This window comes from Puma concolor, chromosome D4 (genome assembly GCF_028749965.1).
Source record: "Puma concolor isolate L17-30 chromosome D4, mPumCon1.1.hap2, whole genome shotgun sequence".
NCBI classification, from domain to species: Eukaryota; Metazoa; Chordata; class Mammalia; order Carnivora; family Felidae; genus Puma; species Puma concolor.
In genome coordinates, this window is record NC_141679.1 from 81,638,926 (window position 1) to 81,663,577 (window position 24,652).

The window sequence follows — 24,652 nt, forward strand, 5'->3', positions numbered from 1 at the left end:
AGAAACCAGTCCCATACTCAGTTGTGTGATCTGCGGGACCAAGGGGGTGGATGGGTGTGTTCACATGTGTGAGAAGGAGACAGGCACAGACTCAGCTCGCGGGGAGGGAACACCTCTGCCAGGGCCTTGAACCATTCTCAAGAGTCGTCTAAGTGGAGAAGGTGGGAAGGGCATTCTAGCACAGGGCCAACCTGTGTGCCGCGGGGTACAGTCCGGGTCCTCTGGGGCCTGCCATGTCAGCGCCTGAGGCCCGGGTCAGAGCTTTGGGTGCTGTGCTCCTGGGGCTGGGAGTGGGGGCTTTACTGGGGGAGGATGAGAGAGGCCGAGGGTTTGAGGGTGTCACCCTCGATCTTTCTGAGCACCCTGGCTAGGCTCTAGGCTGTTTCTCCTGGGGACCAGGAGCAGGAACAGGCCCAGATCTCATCCTATTCAATGAGTGTTGCTCAGATTCTCTTCTTTTAAAATTCAGGGCACTTCGCTGTTCTACTGAGGTTTATGAATGTTTAAAAACTGCTTTGCGGTCCCCAAAGTAATTTGACAAGTCTGACAGCTATTGATTAAAAACCCAAAATTATTCAGGCTGCAGGATGACTTGGGGGATTAGATGGAAAGTTTTTTGTTTCTTCTCACTCTGCATGCCCCTTGCCCCCCCAGCCCCCCCAAAAGAAAGTAAGATGTGTGGAGGTAAATGTGTTCCCGAATGCTTTTTGAAAACTCCGTTAGGGCTGCAGAACCACACCGGAAATGGTGGGGGTGGGGGGTGGCCAGGACACCGAGGGGCAGAACCAGTACTCCTCACGTCCCTGGTCTCTTCCCAAGCACCGTGACCCCAAGTCACCTGCAGGCAGCAGTGAGGTATCACTCTGAAGGTACTGTGGCTGTGGTGGCAGTGGGAGGAGTTGTAGTGTTTAGTATCCGGTCCCTTATGTTCTTGGAGAGTTGACGTGTTGGGGCTTTTGTGGCGCTCTTGGAAGCAGGTGAGGAACTGTAGCCTAGAGAGGGAGCTTGTTCAGAGCTGTGCAGCAAGTCTGTGGGTTTAAGGGAAAGGGGGGCCCAAGGTCACAGGCAGGTTAAGGGCGGACAGGAGCCCAGGCCCCCCAGGCCAGGTTCCCCGCCCTCCTGTCTCCCTCTCAGTGAGGGCCTGGCCCAGCATCACGTAGGTACCAGGACTGTCCAGCTGAGGGCGATGTGGCCGTTAGGATCCCAGCTCTCACTTCTGGACCCCGTGACCCGCCCAAGCCACTCCACATCCCTAGCCTGTTGCCTCTGGTGTCTTAAAGCTTCCTTCATCAAGTCCTTGGATTTACCGGGGTATGCATGGGAAAGGTCACTCCATGAGCTGGGGCTCTGCGGACCTATTTGAGTGCCGGCTCCCCCCGTCTGCTTTTTGTGCGGGGCCATGTTGGGAGAAAGCCATCGTCTTGGCAGGAATACTTGTCACACAGCTGGGCACATAGTAGGTGCTTAAGTGGTTGTTAAGTGCACGTGGCCACAGTGTCGATCATTGAATCGGCATCTCTGGGGCACTTCCTGGGAGCCAGGCCTCGAGCTGCACCGTAGCCATAGCATGTGATGAGCTGTCCCAGCCTCCTGTCCTGGTAGTCAGGGTGTGGACCCTCCTTTGCCAGCTCAGCCCTGCAGTATGAGGGGAGGCACAGGCTGCAGGGGTAGGGTGAAGGCTGGAGACCAGGCACCGGCCAGCCCAGGGCTCAGTGTAGCCCTCAGATAGGGTCACACCAGATCTAGTGACTGCTAGGACTGCCCCCCCTTGCCTTGGACTGACAGAATGCTGGGCCGAGAGGGGCCATGCCTCCAGGCTCTGTCATCCCAGGAAGGCTTCCCAGGCAGGGCAGGCAGCCTGCCTGCCTGCCTTTTAAGGACAGGCTCTGTCTCCCCTGGGCCATGGGAGCCACCAGGCAGCTGCATTCTTCTCCCCTCCCCTGGGGCCCCAGCTGGGCCAGAGTGAGCACTGGCCTTCTCAGCAGTGAGTTCCCAGGCCGGAGGGACAAGGCTGGGCCTGGGGAGAGAGAGCTCTGCTGGATGTTCCCGGTGGGGTGCGGCCCTGTTTGTGTCCCAGGACGCGGTGTCCTCCCCCTGACTGCACTCCAGCACCGGGCTCCTTCCGCTGTGGGCAGAGGCTTCCAGCATAGCTCCCTGGACCTCCTGGCATGTTCTGACATGACTCCAGAGTCCACAGGTCCTGCCAGCCCTCAGGTGGGCACCTCCTCCATTGAGATCAACCTTGACCAGGACTTTTACCCCCTCCAGGCCTGGTTGTGGCCGTGGGCAGTGGCAGGGGACCACACAAGCATGAGTGGGACATTGGGTTGGGGAACGCTGTGCTCAGGAGTCACAGGCAAAGGGGCTAAAGTGGCCCCCTCGGCAGGGTATACTGATCACCCTTTCCTTTCTTTCAGGAAATTAAGAGCTTTTTTTTTTTTTTGAGGCATCCCAGAGCATTTGGGGAGATGTAATTTGTCCCCATTTTGCAGATGGGGAAGACTTGAGGCATGGAGAAAGCGAGGGACTTGAGTGGCCAGAGGAAAGGAACAGAGAATGACATGAGGGGTCCTTATCACCCCAAATGTCAGCAGCATCACCCACCCCGGAAGCTTTGGCCTTGCTCACAGCTGCCCCCCTGTTCCTACTGAGGCAAGTGTGTAGAGCAGACAGAAGGACTGGAACTGTCATGAGCGGCTGGCATTTATTTCCCCCTGCTTTCTGGAGCCTCTCCCCTGCACTATCTTTTTTTTTAAGGTTTATTTTTGGGAGAGACAGAGAGAGACAGAGAGAGACTGAGTGGGGGATGGGCAGAGAGAGAGGGAGACACAGAATCCCAAGCAGGCTCCAGGCTCTGAGCTGTCAGCACAGGGCCCAGTGTGGGGCTTGAACCCATGAACCGCAAGATCATGACCTGAACCGAAGTCGGACACTTAACCCATTGAGCCCCCCGGGCGCCCCTCCCCTGCACTCCTACTTGATCCTTACAACAGTCCTGTAAGGAATGTATGTCACTCTCCCCACTTACAGATGGGAAAACCGAGGCCTGGAGAGCTGAATGACTTATAAATGATCAAGGCTGAGTGGTTTTTGAGGAATGGCTGGGCACTGGTGACACCAGGCCCTCCTGCCCGCCTCCCTGTTCCCAGCTGTGGGTGGGGAGGGTATGTGTGTGTCTGCCCGTGGGGCTTCCTCCACTGCCTACCTGTGCACCTGGCCTGTTACCCAGCAGCCCTCTAGCAGCGCAGGCATCCCCTCCGCAGCATGTCTAAAGGGGCTCCCAGCTCCTGCTTGCACACTCCCACAGACAGGGTGCTCACTCCTCCAAAACCAAACCAGCTTGACCCATTTGGGGTCAGCTGTGCCTGAGCTGCGATTGGCTTCTCCTGGCCCCGGCTTTGCCCTCTGGTGGGGGCATGCAGGGCAGCTCTCTCTGCCCTTTTGAGATTTGGAAGGAGATTCTGAGCCTCTCATTTTCCAGGCTATACAACCTCTCAGCTCCCCGCGCACCCCCCCTCCCCCCCCCCACCCCATAGTAGCTGAGAACGTCCTCCCTGTGTCAGATAGGGCTTTTTAATTATCGCAAGTTTTTGTTTGTGGGTCTCCTCCCTCCTTGAAATAATGGGGAATTTGCTAAACTTCTGTGTCAGTAACCTTTGAAGAGAAAAAAAGGCTGGAGTTGAAAAACAGCTCGTGGGCTGGCTGGAAGGCTATCAGATAAGGCAGTGGCCCAGGAGCTGGGACAATGTCCTCTTGTTCCTGCTCCCTAGCCCTCACAATGAGCTGCTGTGGGGCCTGGCTGTATCCCCAACAGTGGCTCCCTCGCCCGTTTCCTGGGCAGGGGCTGCCCCACCCTCGCCAGCCCCCCTGGCTCTTCCTCTTGGACCTGGAATGAGTGGGTCATGGTGAGCAGGTCGGCTGCCCGTGGCCTTTGGCTGCTCGGCAGCCTGGGGGTGACGGAGAAGGGATGGGGGCACCGATGGAGCCAGCCTTAGACTCTGCCGGACGGGGCTCGAGTCTCACTTGGCTCACTCGAGTCTCACTCACCCTGTCTTTCTGGGGTGCGGTACCTCAGTCCTGGTGGTTGTCCTGACAGCTAGGTGAGGAGACAGGTGGGCAAGTGGTGTGGCACGGGGCTTGGCCACATGGCCTGGGTGTGAGCCCTTGTCCGCCCGGGGAGACCGGAGCGGCACGGTGATGGTGGCCGCATTCGGGCTGGGCTTTGACAGCCGAGAAACAAGGATTTCGGCAGGCAGAGGGGTGCAGGGAGAGGCGGTAGGGGCTTCTGGAAACTGTACTGGTGGAGGCCCTGAGGGGGAAGGGGTTCAGGGCAGGGCAGGGACCAGCTGGGGAGGAGAGTCTAGGTCACTTGTCTGGGTGTGATGTGAGGGGCGTCTCAGGGAGGGCTCAACACCAGCTTGGAGCACTGTGGCTTGATTCTCTTTGGGCTGTGAGGGCAAGGCAGAGGGGCCTGTCCAGCAGAAGGCTGCCGCTGTGGTCTAGGTGGAGGCGGCCAGTAGGGAGGCCTTCCCGCACTGCCCCCCGGGCCCTGGCCGAGATAGCTCTCTGGAGCAGAGGAGTCCAGGGCAGGTCTCCCTACCCTGTGTCCTTGGCTGTCTCATCGATGGTCTGGGAACCATGGCACCATCCCCTTGCCAGGAAGTATGAGGATTCCATGCTATGGAGGTAAAGGGCCGAGCAACTGGGCTTGGTTGGGGAGGGGATCCAGGGCTTCTAATCCCCTGGGTCTGTTTAGAGTCTAGAGAATCAGTTGTGTCTAGGACTCAGGGATGTCTCGGAGGGATGGGACAGTGGGGAGGGGGGTGCAGCCATGGAGGGTACAGTGACCCCTGGTCTTGGGAGACATGGAAGGAGCCCCCCATACCTGGACAAAGCCAGAGCAGGGGCATTTCTCAGAGGTACTGGGTGAGCAGGCAGCTGCCCTGATGACCAAAGCTGGGTTCATCTTTGTCACTAGGGAGGATTGTCCTCATCCCAGCTGATTCCTCCTCCTTCCCCGAGCTTAGCTGACCTTGGCTGCTGGGATACTGGGACTTTGGTCTGGGAACTCGAGGGCCCTGAGCCTTGGTGCTGAGCCAGACCCCGCCCTATCTACTAGGAGCCCCCCCGCCAGGCAGAAAGAGGGTCACAAGAGACCTTCCCAGCATAGCCTGATGACTTTCAGGCTCTGGGACCACGTACAAGGTTGCTGTCTCTGAGGAGTCCGGAAAGGCTTCACGGTGGAGGGTGCACTGATGCCGAGAGTTGAAGGTCGGCTAGGATGAGGGGACAGCATATGCCTGGAGGCCTGCCTGTGGGAGTCGAGAAGAGCAGCCCAGGGTGAGGTGGAACAGGCAGGTGGGCCCTGGCTAGCGGGGCTGGCATTGAATCCCATGCAGTCCTGACCAGAAACCCCGTCTTCTGGACTCCAAGGCCCGAGAGATGGCTCTCCCTGAAAAATCCTCTTTACAGCACCTTTTAAGTGCATGTTCATTACTATTGATTTCTGTTTGAAATAACACCCTCCTCTTCCGGATAAAGAAGTGGCCCCAGGGGGGTGAGGTGTGGAGAGGGGCTGCCCTCTCGAGCAGGCTCGTTTCTCCCCTGTAAAGTAGGGGTGAACTCAGTATCTGTCTCTCGGCCTTGTGAGGATTCATCAAAGGGATGTGTGTGACATTTCCTGTGGGCACAGCCCAGGGGTGCCAGCTCTGCCCTGGTGAGGAGGGCCAGGTGCATGGAGCCCAGTGTAGACATGTGGTGTGCCCGGCAGGGTTGTTGTGAGAATGAGCTCGCTCCTGGGCTGCAGACGTGGGAAGGCCTTTGGCCCTGCTTGGTGTGGTGGTTCTGGTCTCCAGGGACCACAGATCACAGATCTGGGCACAGGAGGAGGCCATGCAGTGGGAGTGACAGGAAGGGACCTGATGCAGGGGTTGGGGGACACAGAGACCCTGTGTACAATGGCATCAGGCCCCAGACCCCCCACACCACATGAGGCAGCCGTGGGCAGGGCTCCCAGAGCAACCAGGGCCCCATTCTAGCAGGGGCTTTGGACACATCAGGTAACTGCTGCTTCCTGAACCCCTTACCTTTCTGGGAAATGAGTAGATGAATATTCCTGGTAAAAAGGATGCCAAAGTGAGCAGCTGAGCGCCCTGTGCAGAGTGAAAAAGCAAGTACCTGTGGGTGGAGCCCTTCTCTCCTGGGAGTAGAGTGGGAGCGAGGCAGCGGCCAGCACCTGATCACCTCCTTTTCCTGAGCTTCCTGGGTGGGGAGTCCGTGCCTACTTGCTGCCCCCTTAGGGCCTGGGAAGTCTGCGGTGCCCTCCACCCTCCCTCCTTGCCTTATTGAACCTTTTGCCCAGCCTGGGAAGGCAGAGGCTGTAGGTAAGCAAGATGCTGGCCTACCAGTGCTGACACGAGGCAAAGGATTGGTGTGGTAAAGGCCTGCTTTGAGTAATTGATGGGGTGGGCTGGTGTGGGGGTATTTGGGGGTCCTGTGGGCCTGGGTCAAGGCTGGTTTCCTGGAGGAGGTGGTTCTTAGGCCGTTTGGTGATCCTCTTGGGTTGAGGAAGTGACCAAGTGACCACTCTCCCTTCCCGAAACCCGGTCATCTTATAGCCACCACCAGGGGCACACTCACCTCTGCCAGGGTCACAGAAGAACAACTCCCTCTGGACCTCATGTGCCCCTTTCTCTCTCGCCAGGAGCCTTGTGGGGAAGAGAGGAGGAACGGGCGGACTCCAGGTCGAGCGGGAAGGATACGTGTCTGCATGGGAATCAGGGAGCACAGGCCCACTGGCCCTGCCCCCATCCCACAGGCCAGCAGTTAGAGCTTGGCCCTCTAGACGGTGCAGAAATAGCCTGCCAGACCTTGGAGTAGCTGCCCCCACTCCCCCTCCCAGTGAACTCGGGTGCAAGGGGTTCGGCCTCTGTTCTGGGTCCCCCAGCCTGGAGAAGCCCACAGGAGGTTGGGAGGGTCACAGCTGCCCAGCTACGGTCAGGATGCCTTTACTGTGAGTTTCCCCACAGCCCTCTGTTCAGCCAGGAACCTTCCCAGGGAGGCCTGGGCCCGCTGGGGTGTGATTATGGAACCAGGTGGTAGGGAAGAAAGAGGAGGGCTGTGCAGCCCTGGGCTCCAGGATCTGGCCACTTGGGGTCTGGGCTGGGCCTGCTGGGCTCCTGGGCTGTAGACCCAGGGCCGCTTTGGCTCTCCCTGGGCAGAGCCAGTCTACTGAACCATGCCTCCCTTTCCTCTCCCCAGCCACTTTGTTCAGGCGAGAGGGGGCCCTAGCCCCCTAGGACACCAGCTCCTCCCTCTGTACATCCTGGGTCCCTACTCTGCCTTCTCAGCATCCTTACCCGGCAGGGATTTCCAGGCTGGGCCGGAAAACAGCCCGGTCCCAGCCTGCCAGCTGGGTTTTAAGCCCTGGACAGCAAGCCTAGGGTGCTGTGGTTCCCAGCCCTTCCTAGGCAGGGTGGCTTTTCCAGCACCTGGGGCAGGGCATCTCTTGCACTGAGGTATGAAGCCCTATCCTGGGAGGGAGGCCTGGAGTTTGCCTTGCGTGGGGGGCGGCCCGAGGTAGAATCTTGCAGCTGAGGGGACTACAAGCCCACCCCCCGCCTAGGTCAATGCTATGATGGGGGTGAATAGGCCACTGGAGCAGGGCCTGGGGAGCTCTGTTAGCACCCAGAACTGAGTGGGGTGGTGGCCACAGTGCAGGTTTGTGAGGGCTGCCTCCAGAGAGAGAGAGCTGGAGGAGCGGAGGTGGTGTCGCTGGCATGCCAAAAGGCTCGGGCCTCACGTGAGTGAGGGTTTGGCTGGGCTCTAACCTGACCTCAGCCTGCCTCACAGCTTCCCTCTGGTCCGGCCACTCCCCTGAAGCTCTCAGGAGTCCTACCTGAATGCGTCAGTTCAGCTTGAGGGACCTGAGCCTTGCCCTGTGCCAGCTTCATTCTAGGCACGGGGGGGGGGGCGGGGCTGACTGGGCCTCTTGGGTCAGGCTGTGGGGTCCCTGTGGCCTGGGGTCCCAGTTCTGGCTCTGATTCCTCTGCAGTGCCTAGCACAGAACTCCCATCTTAGAGAGGTCTGTTGCCATGGGCACCTCAAGTCTGGGGTGTGGACGGTGGCCTCTTGCAGCCTGCCCTGAGTGGGACTGGTGGGGGGAGTGGGATGATGTGTGAGAAAGAGCTTTGTTGACAGTGACTTTCTAGACAAATGGGTGACTACTTTGGTCTTGGAGGGAGATCAGGGCCGAGGAGAGGAGGTAGAGAAGGTTGCGTGGGTCCCGTGGGTCTCCAAGGCCAGGACCCTACCCCAGCACTCGGTGCTGACATTCGGCTCCTGAGTGGTGGCCTGATCCTCTGGCACCTGCTCCCTTAGGCTGAGCCACTCTCCCGGAGTCCCGCCGTGGGCAAGAGGGCCTGGCGGGTGTCTGTGACTCCAGCGCTGTGGTGCCCCCTTCCCGGGAGGAGTGACTGCCTCCAGCTGGGAGGTCTGGGCAGGCCCCCCGGGGAAGGGGGAAGGGAGGGGAGCAGCAGGCTGGGCCTGACACAAGAACCGCCCACCCCCAGGTCCCATCTGATGCCCAGGCTGAAGGAGTCTCGTTCCCACGAGTCCCTGCTCAGCCCCAGCAGTGCGGTAGAGGCGCTGGACCTCAGCATGGAGGAGGAGGTGGTCATCAAGCCGGTGCACAGCAGCATCCTGGGCCAGGACTACTGCTTCGAGGTGGGTCCCACTGCAGGAGCAAGGTGGGGCGCTGGTGTCGCTCTGTGGCCTCGGTGAAGGCCAGGCTCTTTGGGGCCAGGCTGGAATCTGCCCAGCGCTTTTGGCTCCTAAGAGACCGGGTGGAGCTGGGAAATGGGGAGGCTCTGTTCCTGCTCCGTGGGCTCTTTGTATGCGGCCCGGCACTGTCTCCCATGTGCAAGGGCATGAGACCCCAGTGGGTGAAGGGAGTGAAGGCCTGTATAGAATTGCTTAAGCCCCCAGAGCCTGCTCACTCCTCCTTAGAAACCCCTCAAATGCAATGTGGGGTAGGAGAGAGTACCCCTTTTTTGGGCCTGTCTCCCCTTCTGCATAATGAGAACCAGAACCTTTCCTGCCCTAGCTTTCTGTGACCCAAGTTTGAGAGCAGGGGGACAGCCACCCAACCTGTGCAGGGCTCCCTCACCGTAGATGGGGAATCTGAGGCCCAGAGTGGGCAGGACGATGTCAGCAGCCACACAAAAGCCTGAGGCCAAACCAAGACCGTGGTAGCTAATGTTGCAGGTGTTCCTAGGAGTTCCTAATTGCTTCTCCAATTATTCATATTCTCTTCCCACCTCTGTTTCTGGGAAGCTTCCCACCCCCAACTGTCTTGCATAATTAGGGGAGCTCTCTGATAGAGGAATGAATTCGCCTGGTGATGGAAATCAGCTACTCAGGGACACCCTCCGGGTCCCCCCTGGCCCCGGGGAAGAGGCGGAGTGGTGCCTGGCGCACCTGCCCCACGCTCTGGGCCTCTGGGGCCGTTTCTGGCTCAAGACGCCTGGACCGGCCGGGCTCTGACTTCTTTGCCTGGGACAGGCTGAAGGTGGTGCCTGCCCGCTTGTCCACAGCAGGGGGTGCCTGAACAGCCGGGTGAGGAGTCTGGTTTCCCCCACAAAGCCAGGACAGCAGGGGACAGCAGGAACAGAGTGGGAGCAGTTTGGGTAGGGCCCCCCCGACCTGGATGGGACTGAAGGAGGAGCAGGAGTCTGGGGAAGAGGGTAAGGGTTTCAGACAGGAGGACCCCAGGGCCCAGCACATCTAGACAGTGCAATTTTTATTTCTCCAGTGTTGTCCCCCAAATGTTAAGTTTCTGTGACCAAGTTTAGCCACTTGGCTAAAGAGAACTGTCAGAGGTAGCCACTAAGGACTGAGGTGATCCTTTGTATCTGTCTTCTCGGTGCCTGTGGCTTTACCTGTAGGGGGGAGATCCGAGTTGAGCATTGCCTTCTGACCCGGGCAGGGGGCCCACACCTTCTCTCCCCATCTCTGGGAGAGTGAGGTTGGAGCCAGAAAGATGCTCTCCTGTGGATGGGGACGCTGAGGCAGGGGTGGGGAGTGGGGACCAGGCACCGACTGGTGCAGGGCTCCGCTGTCCTGCTGTTGACTTGCTTTGGGACCTTGGGTCACCTGCAAACGTGGTCATTGGGTGAGCTGCCCTGTGGCTGTGGCTCAGACCTGGTGGCCATAGTCCACCCGCCCAGGGCCCAGAGGTCTTCCGTCGTACCAGCCTTACTGTGTTCCCCTCCCCTGTGACACGGTCCTGCCTGTCTCTCACAGGTGACCACGTCATCAGGAAGCAAGTGCTTCTCCTGCCGATCGGCAGCCGAGCGGGATAAGTGGATGGAGAACCTTCGGCGAGCGGTACACCCCAACAAGGTAAGCCTGTGTCCCCAGTGCCCAAGTAGGGTGGACTGAGGCTGGACCCAGAGTGGACCTAGACGCTGACAGGAGGGGAGAGGCAGGGATCTCCGATGTGGGCTGTGATGGGGGGTGGAGGCAGCACCCAGGTGAGCAGTAGGTGCCGGGCTCTGAGGGAGGAGCTCCAGTTGGCCAGACTGACTCGAGCCACATGCTCAAGAGGCTGGGCCAGAGAACTGAGCATTGGACTATTGGGGACTTGAGTGCTGGCATTCTGCTGCCTGGATGTCCCCCTTTCCCCAGGCTGATTCCCTACGCATCCAGTTCCAGCTTAGACATCTGTCCCCTTCAGGGGAGCACCACTGACCTAGGCAGGTGTGCTCCCAAGCCGCCCCCGTCAGGTCCCTGGATCCCCTCCTATAATCATCTGCTTCTGTGGCTGCCTTTGGGGCTGGGCTGAGCCCTGGTCACCATGACCTCACTACGGAAGGGGCCTTAGCAGTGGTCACCTCCTAAGTGACGTTACAGACCAGCAAACTCCAGAAGAGCTGGTAAATGGCACAGTCACCTGCTATGTGCCAGGCATTGTGCGAACCTCTTACTCGATCTGTTACTCTGTTTCATTCCTGTTTCACAGGAGAGGGAACCAAGGCTTAGGTTAAGTCATGTGCCTAAGGTCAGTGGGCTCGTACAAGACAGAGCAGGGATCCAGCCCCTTGTCCGCCAGGCTCCAAGCGGTCCCTGCCTCACCCCTGTCCTGTGTCGGGCTTGGGCCCCTCCTGTGTCTGAAAGCTCTCCCTGCCCCCCTGGTGACCGAGGCCCCTTTGTGCACGTGCAGGACAACAGCCGGCGTGTGGAGCACATCCTAAAGCTGTGGGTGATCGAGGCCAAGGACCTGCCGGCCAAGAAGAAGTATCTGTGTGAGCTGTGCCTGGACGACGTGCTCTACGCCCGCACCACGGGCAAGCTCAAGACGGACAATGTCTTCTGGGGCGAGCACTTTGAGTTCCACAACCTGCCCCCTCTGCGCACCGTCACCGTCCACCTGTACCGGGAGACTGACAAGAAGAAGAAGAAGGAGCGCAACAGTTACCTGGGCCTGGTGAGCCTCCCTGCCGCCTCGGTGGCTGGGCGGCAGTTCGTGGAGAAGTGGTACCCGGTGGTGACGCCCAACCCCAAGGGCGGCAAGGGCCCCGGGCCCATGATCCGCATCAAGGCTCGCTACCAGACCGTCACCATCCTGCCCATGGAGATGTACAAGGAATTTGCCGAGCACATCACCAACCACTACCTGGGGCTCTGTGCAGCCCTCGAGCCCATCCTCAGCGCCAAGACCAAGGAGGAGATGGCATCAGCCCTGGTGCACATCCTGCAGAGCACGGGCAAGGTGAAGGTGCGTGTGTGGGCGCAGATGGGTCCCCCACGCTCTGTGGCCCCATGCAGAGGCCTGGGATGCGCACTAGGTTATCTGCTGCCCCCCGTGTCCGAGTCCTTGATTTCAGCTCTAACAGAAGCACCCGTCGCAGCCAGGTGGGCTCCCTAAACCCAAGAGTTGTGTCATAGAGTTGCCGCGGGGGGTTCTTGTTCCTCCTCGTGGTTGGAGCCGGTCGCTGACACACATATGGAGCCGACGGGTGGGGTTGTGGCTTACAGTGAGGAAGTGGGTTTTAGGAACCTTCCCGCTGCACCCAAGGGCTGGCGTCTAAGGCTTGAGGGGATCCAGCCTCTCCCAGACACACGTCCAGTGAGACAGAGTTCAGTTGACATCCCCACAAGTGACCACCTGTCGCAGCCCTCACACATCAGACACACAGACTCACACACAGAGCGCGGTGTATTGCCTCCACACAGCAACCAGCCGGCTGTGGTGACAGCCATCCCCGGTCCCATGGCCTCCAGAACAGGGATTGTCCTGTAGCCATCTGGGCAAGCCCTCCTGGAGGGCTTCTGCCCACCTCTTTTTATCTTCCAGGCCATGCTTCAGTCCCTCCCACCTAGTGCTGGAGACAGGCTCCTTCAGGAAGGCTCCCCCCGTGTCCCCTCCTGGTGGGAGTTGCCTGAAGGGGATGCAGTGGAGAAGGACTGGACATTGCAGAAGGCCTTGCATGCTGGCCTGTGTCCTAGGAGAATAAAAGATGAATCTCTAACCTACATTTAAGACAAGAAAGAAGGAACTGGGCCTCTGCTCTCTGGACTTGGTGTGGTTTAAGGACCAAGTAGCCTGTGATGGAGACGAGGGACCGCCGTGTGTCAGGGTCCTGAGCCCTCACAGTCTCAGGACAGGGGAGACACAGGCTGGGGACCCAGGCACATGACTCCATTAGGGCCCCTTATCCTCTTATCTGTTCCTGGAAGTCTGTGGCCCTCTTCAGGCCTCCAGAGCCCCCCTGCCTGTTGGACTCATGCTGTCCTTCAAGGAAAGGGACTTCCTGACTCTGCTTTCCATAAGGGGAGAGAGGCCTCATTGTCTTCTACCCACCCCCAGCTGCAGACCTGACTAGGTTGGACCGGCTCTGGCTATACTGTCCTTAATTTCCTGGTCAGTGTTGGGGGTTGCTGGGAAACTGAGTGAACTGAGGGAGTCCCTGGCCCCCAGAGAGGGAGCGAGGGAGACCTCTTCTGCTGCTGTGTCTATTCCTTCAGTACTTGTCCCCCAAGGGCTGGGCTAGCCTGGAAAGCCGACTCCCATCTGCACTGACCTTTGTTCTCGGGGCTCACGGTGCTTTGTGGAGGGAGTTGGAAGCCAGGCTCCAGCCGCCTCAGTGGGCCTTGGGGGATCAATAGGCAGAAGGATAGAAAGTAACTCATGTGCTAGGGCCATGTGCTTATGAGCCCCTTCTATCTGAACACTTGGGAACCAAAGGGGCATTCTTGGTGAGAAGCAGAGCGTCTGACAAGGGCCCCGAAGTCCCAAGGTGAGGTTTGTGTGAGCGGGCATCTCAGCACCTTCCTGCCCGCTCCCCGGACTCTGCTTTCCTGGGCTGTGGCTTTTCAGAGTCCCTGTCCTTGGGTTCCTGGGCCTTCTCCCCGTCATCCCTACTCCTTTCAATGTGACAGGAGGCAGATCTGGCCCTGAGAGCTGGGTGGGCTCAGGCAGGTCACTTTCCTGTTCCATGCCTCGTCGGGTTTTAGCTCTAAAGAGAGCTCCTACTCACCTCAGCCTGGGCCTGGCACCCACCCCAGGTGTTTAGAAGCCCTGTGGAGCCACCAGGCTCCATGCAGTACTTGCCTCTGCTCTGTGTGTTCAGAGAAAGGGGCTCTCTGGGTTGCCTGTAGGGCAGGAAGGGGTCCTCAGGCTGTGTGGTTCCCAGAGAGGCAGTGGCCACTCCCTCCCCCAGCCCCCACCCTTTCTCCATTGGCCAGTAGGTCTCCTGGGCCTAGAACTCAATTCTGTAGTCTAAGGTCCACTTTCAATTTTTGAGGGCCCAAAGTTGTACATAATGGAGTGAGAAATTTCCAGAGCCCCAGAAACCCTGGCCCACACCGGCCTCCTTGCCGCCTCGTCACCCCCCCCCTTACCCCGGGTCTCTGATTCCCTGCCTGTCTTCTTTCCCTCCCCCAGGTCACAGGGTTGGCTGAGGGCATGAGGAGGCAGGGGCTCCTGAGAGAGGCAGGTTCACACTGCCCACATCTCTGCAGTCGGGAGGACATGCGTGGGCTCAGGCTCCTCCCAGGGTCTTCCCGTGATACTGTGTACAGGACCCACAGGCTCACCAGTTTCACAGCTGCCTTCCAGAAAGTCTGGGACCCACAGCAGTGAGGGGCCGCCTTCCCACCTAAGCTGAGGGCCGTGTTCTCGCCATCTGGGCCCTGGCGCACTGCCTTAGGGCATCTGGACAACTCCTCACTGTGGGGCTGCATAGAACAGGTCTTCTGGGGTGGGAGACCCCCTCAGAGTAACGGGTGGGTAGATAGTGGCAGCTGCTTGTATGACAGAGGGAGGGTGGCCTGTCTGTCCTCTTCGGCGCTGTTGGTGATGGGAAGGGAGACCTGGCCAGGCCTGGTCAGGGCTGAACAGGGTTTGAGTCCAGCAGACCTGACCATGGTGCAGTTGGCTCATGGCTCTGCGTGCTCTTGCCCAGGCCTGCCTTCCCTATTCCTAGACCCAGCTCTCACCAACTGTAGGCATCTCCCCTGCACAGGCTGCCTTGTGCGCACCCCCAGCAGCCCCCCCAGGGTGGGCACCAGCAGCGTGGCAGTGGAGCAGCCTTGAGAAGGAGGCACTTCTGGCTGGGGAGCGGGTCTGGGATCTTAGGGTCCTACTTGCAGGCCTGCTCATGTCCATTCTCCTCACCTCCTGCCTCCCCAGGACTTCCTGACGGACCTGATGATGTCAGAGGTGGACCGCTGTGGGGACAATGAGCACCTTATCTTCCGGGAGAACACGCTGGCCACCAAGGCCATCGAGGAGTACCTCAAGCTGGTGGGCCAGAAGTACCTGCAAGATGCGCTAGGTAGGGGTGGGGCGTGGGGCCGGCAGGTGGGCAGGGCATGGGCTGTGCCTGCCAGGCCCTCACTCCCTCTCCCTGCCCTCCTGGCCCCAGGTGAGTTCATCAAAGCTCTGTACGAGTCGGATGAGAACTGCGAAGTGGACCCGAGCAAGTGCTCGGCCGCCGACCTCCCCGAGCACCAGGGCAACCTCAAGATGTGCTGCGAGCTAGCCTTCTGCAAGATCATCAACTCCTACTGGTCAGTGCCGCCCGGGCCCCCACCCCTGTGTCTTTCCCTTCCTGCATGCAGGACGCTGGGCGCCGTGCTAGTGTGCACGTGCGTGTGCTCGGCAAGGCCCTTAGGCTCCGTCTTCCCTGACTTCTAAATGACGGAGCAGAGGTTTCACAGGGAGGGCACAATGACACACCCTGCCTGGCCCAGTGGAGTCTTGATGGGCTGCCGGGCCCCGTCCTGGTCCTTTGTGGGCTCGCGCATGTAAGGGAGCGTCCCAGAACATATGCAGGACATGGCAGTGCATTTCCACGCTTCTTAGCGGGCACCCTCCGTGTGCCGGGCACTGTCGTTGATGCTGGAGCTGCAGCACTAGGAGCGAGGCCAACGGCCCTGCTCAGGTACCCTCGTGGGGCAGGTGGACAGCTTCAGGTGAGACCCCTCAGCTGTCCACAGGGGTGCCACTCTCCACCTACCATACCTCATTCTTTTCTTTGGCAGGGTCTCCCTCACCCCACACCTCACCTCCACACGCTCCCTCCCTTCCTGTTTCAAGGCCTTGTGCCTGCTTCCCTCTGTCACCGCCTGTCATGGTATCAGACGCGGTTGTCTCATCCCTCCCGGCACCCGCTGTCACAGCCCTGATCCCATCAGAGTGGGACTGTGCCTGTGTCCAGATCCATTTCCTGCACGTACCTGGAGCACCCTGGGGGCAGACAGATTCCCCCGGCTCAGGGCTGGACCCAGGAAGGCCCGGGAATGGTTTGCTACTCCCAAAAAACAAGCAGAGACAGGCCTGCTTGGTTAGCAGCAGCCTTGGGAAGGGGACAGAGGGAATAGCCAGAGCGCATAGAGTGGATGTCCTTCTACCAGGTCCCCCTGCCCCTGGGCTGCACAAGGTGCTCACCTAGGTCCATCCTGGCCCCTCGGGCTGGGCCAGAAATGACCCCTGGCCTGGGGTAGAGGCACAGCCTTGAACTCTTTGGGAACATACTTCCCATCCTTGGGCTGGGCTGTGCTTTTACCCGGTACCCGCCCAGTTCCCAGGGCAGACTGGGCGTGGGACACAGGGAAACATGTCCATAGACAGCCATTTTCCATTTCCTCTTTCTGATATTTGTCCGAGGCCCAGAGGCATCTTTCTGTCCTGGACAAGGCCATTGATAGATGTCATCGCTCAGCACCTGCCCCCTGCCCAGTCCTGTGCCAGGCAGTTTGAGGGTCAGGGCTTAAGGTTGTGTCCTCCTCTGCTCCTCTGTCGCTGTGTCTGTAGCATGTTCTTGTTGTTTCACTGCAGAGAGCCTGCTGAGCAGGTGCTGGGCTTGTTGGGCAAAAGCCTTAGGAGTTGATCGAGGCTTCTGATGGACTTGAGATGGTCCTGTGAACGTGGCAGGGCCGGCCTTGTTCTCAGTGTAAGGATGAGGGGACTGAATGAAGTTCAGGGAGGGCCAGGCACTTGCTCAGAGCACCCTGAGTCCGTGGCAGAGCCAGGCATAGAGTCCAAAGAGTGCTGGGGCCTGGCCTGCCCAGGGTGGGAGGCATGTCTGTCAGGGTGAAAAGATAGGAAAACCACATAAAGATTGGCCAGTGGGGCCTGACTGCAGCAGGCTGCGGGTGCCCGGCAGAGAGAGCCCCCAGTGGGGTGCTGGCAACCCTGCCCACCTTCACTGGGCCCCCCTGGGGAGGTCACTTCCTCCATTTCCCTTCCCACCTAGAAAGCGAGAGCTGTGTTCTCATCCTGTGATTAGCCTGTTGCCATCTTGATCATTTGGAACTCTTCTGAAAATGTCTGATTCCTATAATATTCGAGCAAAGGGAGTGAGTCTCAGCAGCCAGTGATGGCATCCAAGGGGCAGTGGTCTGTTCCAGTCGTGTTTTCCTCACTCTCCCCGAGATCTCGTGCCTGGTGTCTGGGACAGAGGGTGGAGCCCCGGGGCAGGCCCAGGAGCTGGCCATTGCCGTCGAATCTCGTTGGGACCGAGACCTGGCTCCTGTGTGCCTGCGCCCATCCCCTCTCGGCCCATTTGTAGAGAGCCCACAGCTTTGCCTGGGGTTCCGTGTCCCTGCTCCCTGGGCCAGGCTCTCCCTTTGCCCTCACTGCCGTGCTGCAGTCCTGTGCTCAGTAGCTCACAGGCCATCACCGTGGAGGCGTTGGAATCCAGGGCTCCATCAGACCCAGCACCAGGTCCCTGCTCTGCACCCTCCTGCCCTAGCCCCCTGCCCGATGACTGGCCCACCTTCCTCTGTCCCTCCAGTGTCTTCCCACGGGAGCTGAAAGAGGTATTTGCCTCATGGCGACAGGAGTGCAGCAGCCGTGGCCGGCCTGACATCAGCGAGCGACTCATCAGCGCCTCCCTGTTTCTGCGCTTCCTCTGCCCTGCCATCATGTCGCCCTCACTCTTCAACCTGCTGCAGGAGTACCCCGATGACCGCACTGCCCGCACCCTCACCCTCATCGCCAAGGTTACCCAGAACCTGGCCAACTTCGCCAAGTGAGTGCCGTGAGCCCGGACAGCCAGGGTCCAGGCGTGGGCATCCGCTGGAGCCCTGGGGACAGGCCGTGGGTGTGTCTGCCCTGGGGTGGGGCCGCACGGCAGGCCCTGCTTCTGTCCCTGTCCTCCTCAGCTCTTCCCCTCCCCTTCTTTCAAAATCAGATCTCCACCTCCCATCCTCCCCCTACAAAAAGTACATGGCATTTGGGTATGTTTCCTTAATTTTCAAAGGTGAGAAAAGGAGATATTTTTTCCTTCTGCTTTTTGAACTAACATTTTTATCATAAGGATTATCCCGTGTACTTAACATTCATAAGCCTCATTTTGCGATGAATGACTAACATGCCTTCAAGGGAGAATGGCCCATATTTCCTTAACCCGTCCTGCGTGGTTGGGCTCTCAGGTTGTTTCAGACTGTCCTTGTTTGATGCTGTGAAGAATGTCTTTGCTTATAAGGCGCTTCAGTGTTCTCGACTGTACCCTAGAGCGAGTGGGTGGAAACGGAAGGGCTCATTCACAGTGTGGACAGAGCCGTGCTGCAAGCCTTCTCTGTGCTGGGCTCTGAGTCACATCTGGTTCCAGCCTCCTGGACCCACATTTGATCAGGGAGAGAGGGCAGGAAGCAGCGGAGCAGTGATAGAGACGCAGGCCTCCTAGGAGGGCCCCAGCCCTGTCCTCCTAGGAGATGCGCCCCCTGCTGTGTGTCAGGACCGGGGAGGTGGGGAGGCAGCCACCTGCTCACGGAGAGGCAGCAGGAACAGAGGCGGGGCAGGCCCCGGGAGGCCCGTGTGCTGGCTTGATGAGGCAGTGTGGCATTCCCGAGTCATTACATGGCAGGCCTGGAGAAGGGGGGTGCGAGACCCAAGAGGACAGTGGGATCTTGAAGTTCAGGTGGGGCAGTGGGTCCCCCACAGGGAGGATGGCCCTCGTCCGTTCTGGGTCCTGAACTGGTCAGCCTGACAGCATGGGGAATGGGGTCTGGAGAGAGCACAGCAGGCAGCAGAGAGGGCAGAGGGCATAGCTGTGGTTCCCTCCCACAGAAGAAACCGCCGTGGAAGTATTGGGGGGTGGGGAGCGGCTAAGGTCGGGGGTGATTGGAAGGTAAAGTCAGCAGGCCTAGCCGGGTGGGGAGGAAGAGGGAGAAGCTGGCCACCCCCAGGCTTCTGGCTGAGCTCTCTGGGGGACAGCGGTGTCCCTACTTAGGATAGGAAGCCCAGGAGCGCGGCATGGGTCTGAGGTGACAGCGCTGAGTCGGCCAGGCTGAGGACAGGGGCGGTACCCGTGGGTGTACACGCCTGAAAGCTCAGCAGAGAGACCCGCTAAGTGTGCATTAAAAGTCACCTGCACACCAAGCCATTGAAACTTGGAAGAAAGAGGGAAGGAGACTGACCAGCAGTGAATGGGGAGTGAGGGCCACAGAACATTCTGGTCCTGTGAGGAGAGGTCTGGGAAAGGGTCTCTGGCCTTAGCCGGGAACGAGGGCCCTGAGCCAGAGCAGATGTGTTGGCTTGGTGGAGTGAGTGGTAGGAGAGGCAGCCACGGTGGGGGCGGGGGGACTCAAAGGGGGTCTCCTGGACAGGCCCTGGGACACTTACCCTCTCTGCTTTCTGTCCAGGTTTGGCAGCAAGGAGGAGTACATGTCATTCATGAACCAGTTCCTGGAGCACGAGTGGACCAACATGCAGCGCTTCCTGCTGGAGATCTCCAACCCCGAGACCGTCTCCAACACGGCCGGCTTCGAGGGCTACATCGACCTGGGCCGCGAGCTCTCCAGCCTGCACTCGCTGCTCTGGGAGGCCGTCAGCCAGCTGGAGCAGGTGCCTGGCCCCACGGGCTCCAGGGGGGACAGAGCCGGGCCAGAGGTGGCTGCAGAGCTCGGGGCTGCCCCTCCTTCTGGACTAACTGTGGGGGTCAAAGTGTTCGCCTGCCCGGGTGCCAGAGCCCAAGGTTCCAGCCCAGGCCCTGTGAGCATTGCCCTCAGGGTCCCTGAGCCCCTTTCCCTTGATGTGCAGTGTCCCATTCAGTCACCAGCACTAGCCAGGGGAGCCCACTTTGCCCACGGGGGCTTTAGCTGTCCACACTCAGCATTGAGTGCGTGAAGGTGTGCCCCCTACCTGTGAGAGAGGTGATCATCTTTAGCTGCTTCTCTGAAGATATCCTCGTTCTAGGTTTTAAGGCCACTGATGTGAAAAGATAGACTCTGAAGATGCTGCACCTCCACACGTCAGGCAGGAAGCTGCAGACCTTTCCAGAATTACCCTTGACCATGAGTTGAAAATCTCATTCCCTAGACATGTCTGATCCTGCTGCGGCTGCCTGGCCTGCGCCCTCGGTGGCCCGGGGTTCCACTGTCGCCCCAGCAGCCCCAGCCCACACCGCAAACAGTCCGGTCAGGATCCACTTCCACAATATCTGTTGCTTCCCCGGGCTTAAAGAGACCACTTTACAAACATGGTTACTGCCTGAACAGGGATGGAAGGCCTCCTTGCTCCCGTCCCATTCCCTAGAGGTGACCACTCAGGGCACTCCAATGTGTAGCTTTCTAGATATGTCTGCACGTGTGTTAAGTACCCATGCAGGCACAGAGTTCTTTTCCGTTTTTGTTTGTGTTGAAGTGAGCACTGCAGAGTGCATTTCTCACCTGGCTCTGTTGTCCTCTTTCCGTGTCACTAGGGGCTGCGCCGCCGCTGTGGCCTCTCGGATGGCCGCAGGCTGTCCCGCAAAGGAGTACACATTTCACTAGCCCCTGTTGCGGACACACGGGTTAATCCCCGCATCTTGTTGCTGCGGTCGTGTCTGTTCGCTGATACCCACTCCCCTTTGGCTCAAGAGACACAGGGCAGGAAACGGCAGTGGGGCCAAGGCCCTCTCTTTCTCCACCGCTGCCAACACCAGTCACTCTAACTGCCACCGCTTACGGCGTCCCGTGCCTGCCCCCGACACCCACATCTGCACAAGCAGGCAGGAAGCACAGGAGATGGCAGCTGCCATCACAGCTGATGGCAGTGCAGCAAGAATTTGAAATCGAGGTGTTGGCCTCTCAAGTCTATGCTGTTGACTGCATGAGTTCTCACACTTTTTTTGCACAAAACCACGGAAGCCAGTGCATAAGCAGAGGGCCATCCCAGAAGTCTCTCGGATAGGGAGGTGTTGCTGTGGGAAGTTCTGGGGTTTCTCGTGGGCTCCCCTCTCTGGGGCATGGAGATGGGATGTTCTCAGGTGGAAGGCTTGGACTAGGTCACCATTTCTCCCTTTAGGCCTCTCACTCCCCTCCCCCACCGCCAGAAGTATCTGGGGGGCTTGGGAAAAATGTTCATTTGCAGATTCCTAGGCTTTCCAGCTCCTTCCCAGCCCTGTTGGGTCTGACAGGTGGGGAGGGTAGGGCAGGGCCTGCCTTTCCAAGTGGCTCCTCAGCAGTGTTGAACCCCAGCAGGTGCAGTGCACTTGGCCTCCCCAAGTGGCGCCCACAGGTCACACCTGCCACTTGCTGTGTATTTGCAGAACATTGTATCCAAACTGGGACCCCTGCCTCGAATCCTGAGGGATGTCCACACAGCACTGAGTACCCCAGGCAGTGGGCAGCTCACGGGGACCAACGACTTGGCCTCCACTCCTGGCTCTGGCAGTAGCAGCATCTCGGCCGGGCTGCAGAAGATGGTGATCGAGAATGATCTCTCTGGGTAAGAGAGGCCAGGTGTACCGGCTGTTGTGGGGTGCGCATGTAGACAAGGTACAACCTGCCTGCAGTTTCCACTGGGGAGGAGGATGTCTACACAAACGTTTATAAAATAAGCTACTTGAGACTTGAAATGTGTTGTGCAGGCTGTAGGCAGTGAGCCTCCATTTGGGAAAAATCAGGGAAGGCTTCTTGGAGGAGGTAATGTGTTTTGGGCTTTTTAGGAAAAGCAACGTTTCCATGGGTGGAAAAGGCATTCTATGTAGAGGAACTAGCACAAACAAAGGCTTGGAGAAAGACAATACATTCTGTTGAAGAACGATCACTAGTCCCGAATGCCTTTAGATTACCCAGGTGTGTGTTAAAAATACCTCTTCTGGTATTTCCTGGGTCTGAATCAGAATCTCCAGAAGTGGCATTCAAGTGTATGTGTTTTCAGCAGGAGTCTGGGTCACTCTGCAAGGCTTTGAGGCTGGGCGCTCCAGAAACTAGGAGAGGTGTTGAGGCCCCGCCCTCAGACTGAGGACAGGGAGGCAGAATGTTCTTGGATGTTAACGTCAAAATGAGGACATTCCTTTGAAAGACTTGGCATGTGTAGTGAACCGTTTGTGCCCCACTCACACTGCCCTCCCAGGGGGCATCTTGGACCGGTTAGTAAGGCTTATGCAGCAGAGTTGGGACTTGGGTCTTGCTCTGAGGTGGCAACGGCAGCGGGCTCGTAAGCAAGCGAGGGCGCGGACATCCAGAATAGGGTGTGTGGTACACAGGACGGGGGTGCTTCCCAGCTCCCGCTGAGCCCCGGGGGTCCGTTCACACAACCTGCCAGATGAAGGAGAGCGGGTCAGGTGGAAGGGGACGCACCTTGGTTAAGAGGTAGCCAGGCGCGTGGGTTCCGAGGAGACCTGACCGCGTGTGTAGCAGGACAGCCAAAGCCTGAGGCCGGTCTGGGTTTCTCCGGCTCCATTGCCTGCCGGTGTCCAGCCGAGTGGCTGCAGCCTGCCCCGCCCGAGTTCCATCAGTTGGGACTTGTCACTTCCTCTCCATCCCAGGCTCCCCGTTGTTGAAACCGCTGCCCGCTCAGAGCCTGTTTACCTCCCCCAGCCTTCCCTCCACAGCCGACCTGACCCTCCACATTGTGCCTTCTAAGGAGTGGGCTTCCGGGGAGGGGCCAGGGAAGAGGCTGGAAGACTGGGGGTGGGTACGGCTCCGCCTCTGCAGGTGCAGACCCTCCCTGCCTGAGTCACACCTTTGGATCCTCCTCTGAGTCCTTGTTTTTGCCAGGAACACCAGCCCCCGCCTGCCAGTCAGACAAAGGTGGCAGCAGGAGGCGGGGTGGGGTGGGGGGGTGGGGGGGGGAGGCCTCACTGGGTCCCCACTCTGGTTATCAGTCTGGTGAGGAACGAGAGGGAAGAGGCAGCAGGGGCCCTTGCGGCTTTGAAGTCAGAGTTCTTAGTGCAGGACCCTTGGATAGCAGAGAGCCACTGCATTGTGGGTTGGGGCTTAGCTAAGGGGAGTTTTCCAGAACACTCCAGGCCCCAGCACTCTGTGTCCCAAGATGCAGCTGAGCCAGGAACAGGCGTACCAGGCAGCCTGACCTGGAACTAGCAGAGCTGGCCCCTAGAGTAGAGTTTCTGTGCAGGAACGGCCACCCTGGCCACTCAGTCCCCGTGGGGGCTTCTGCCGGGGTCGGCTGCCAGGGCTGTGGTTTGGTTTGCGGCTGGGCCACTGCTCCCAGCCTCTCCCACTTTTGCGGCCCACGCACCTCCTCTCCCCCACCCCGTCTTCCCTCCTCCCCAGCCCTGCCTTAGGCTGCCAGGCCCTGGCAGGTCGGCGGGGCGCTCGGTTTGGACCCGCCTTGGCCACATTCACAGTTCTTCTCTTCCCCCTTCTTTCCCTGTGTGTGCTTGTCTCCCTGCAGTCTGATAGATTTCACCCGGTTACCGTCTCCAACCCCCGAAAACAAGGACTTGTTTTTTGTCACAAGGTCCTCCGGGGTCCAGCCCTCACCTGCCCGCAGCTCGAGTTACTCGGAAGCCAACGAGCCTGATCTTCAGATGGCCAATGGTGGCAAGAGCCTGTCTATGGTGGACCTGCAAGATGCCCGCACGCTGGACGGGGAGGCTGGCTCCCCGGCGGGCCCCGACGCCCTTACTACCGACGGGCAGGCGCCGGCATCGCAGCTGGTGGCCGGGTGGCCGGCCCGGGCAGCCCCGGCGAGCCTGGCAGGGCTGGCCACAGTGCGGCGGGCGGGCCAGACGCCGACCACGCCGGGCACCTCCGAGGGCGCCCCCGGCCGGCCCCAGTTGCTGGCGCCGCTCTCCTTCCAGAACCCCGTGTACCAGATGGCGGCGGGCCTGCCGCTTTCGCCCCGCGGCCTTGGTGACTCAGGCTCCGAGGGCCATAGCTCCCTGAGCTCCCACAGCAACAGTGAGGAGCTGGCAGCTGCCGCCAAGCTGGGAAGTTTCGGCGGTGCCGCCGAGGAGCTGGCGCGGCGGCCCGGGGAGCTGGCGCGGCGGCAGGTGTCACTGACTGAGAAGGGCGGGCAGCCCACGGTGCCACGGCAGAACAGCGCCGGCCCCCAGCGAAGGATCGACCAGCCGCCGCCGCCGCCCCCACCGCCACCCCCCGCGCCCCGTGGCCGGACGCCACCCGCCCTGCTGAGCACGCTGCAGTACCCGCGGCCTTCGAGCGGACCGCTGGCGTCGGCCTCGCCTGACTGGGCTGGCCCCGGAGCCCGGCTCCGGCAGCCGTCGTCCTCATCCAAGGGTGACAGCCCGGAGCTGAAGCCTCGCGCGGTGCACAAGCAGGTCAGTGCTGTCGTCCGAGGGCGGGCCATCATCCCCCATGTCGCGCTGCTCCTCCTGGTCATCTCACCTGTGCCCAGCTGCCATCCCACGCTGAGTGATGCCGCACGTGGCCCATCCCGCCGGCCTGCCACGCACACCACCTCCCCTCCCCCGGGGGCCACTGGCCCCTGCCCGAGTCCTTGAATCAGGGACAGCGTGGCCTGAGGGTCTCTCTGCCACTTCTCCCAAGGGCAGTGGGGGTCAGGGAGAGAAAGGAGGGAGGGCTCTATCCATCTCCAGCTGGAGGCCTGATAAAGCCCTGCCCAGGGTAGGAGTCAACCAGACCCCCAGCACGCCCCCCCTACCCCCACCCCCCCCACCTTCGTGTCTCAGCTGGCCTCCAGGGCTCAGCTGCTGGGGCGAATGGTGTTCCTGTCACCCTGGGGCCACACACAGTATGTGGGACAGATGTGTTGTGACTTGCATGACCACCTGCCTGGCCGAGCTCACTTGCTCTCACCTGGGCGGCAGAGAGCGGTGCTTGGGCCACCTGGGCTCTTGACTCCGCCTCAGGCCGCCATCGAGAATGGGAGTTCCTGAGTTGGGGGTGGCATCGGTAGGCGCCTGGCCAGCTGGAAACCCCCTGCCCCTGC

At 59.8% G+C, this 24,652-nt stretch overlaps 1 protein-coding gene across 13 annotated transcripts in view; it reads left to right on the forward strand.

Annotated features, from left to right (window-relative positions):
- The window catches only part of DAB2IP (DAB2 interacting protein), a 186,499-nt gene that overhangs the window by 150,552 nt on the left and 11,295 nt on the right, over positions 1–24,652 (forward strand). For 12 of the 13 annotated variants that reach the window (XM_086683900.1, XM_086683898.1, XM_086683903.1 and 9 more), the window contains 9 exons: positions 8,571–8,724; positions 10,303–10,401; positions 11,222–11,776; positions 14,693–14,837; positions 14,928–15,072; positions 17,301–17,537; positions 19,153–19,354; positions 21,039–21,217; positions 23,132–24,020. In XM_086683900.1, the coding sequence (XP_086540026.1) occupies positions 8,571–8,724; positions 10,303–10,401; positions 11,222–11,776; positions 14,693–14,837; positions 14,928–15,072; positions 17,301–17,537; positions 19,153–19,354; positions 21,039–21,217; positions 23,132–24,020 (2,605 nt within the window). The remainder of the gene's footprint in view (positions 1–8,570; positions 8,725–10,302; positions 10,402–11,221; positions 11,777–14,692; positions 14,838–14,927; positions 15,073–17,300; positions 17,538–19,152; positions 19,355–21,038; positions 21,218–23,131; positions 24,021–24,652) is intronic. The other variant, XM_086683899.1, reaches the window with a different exon arrangement.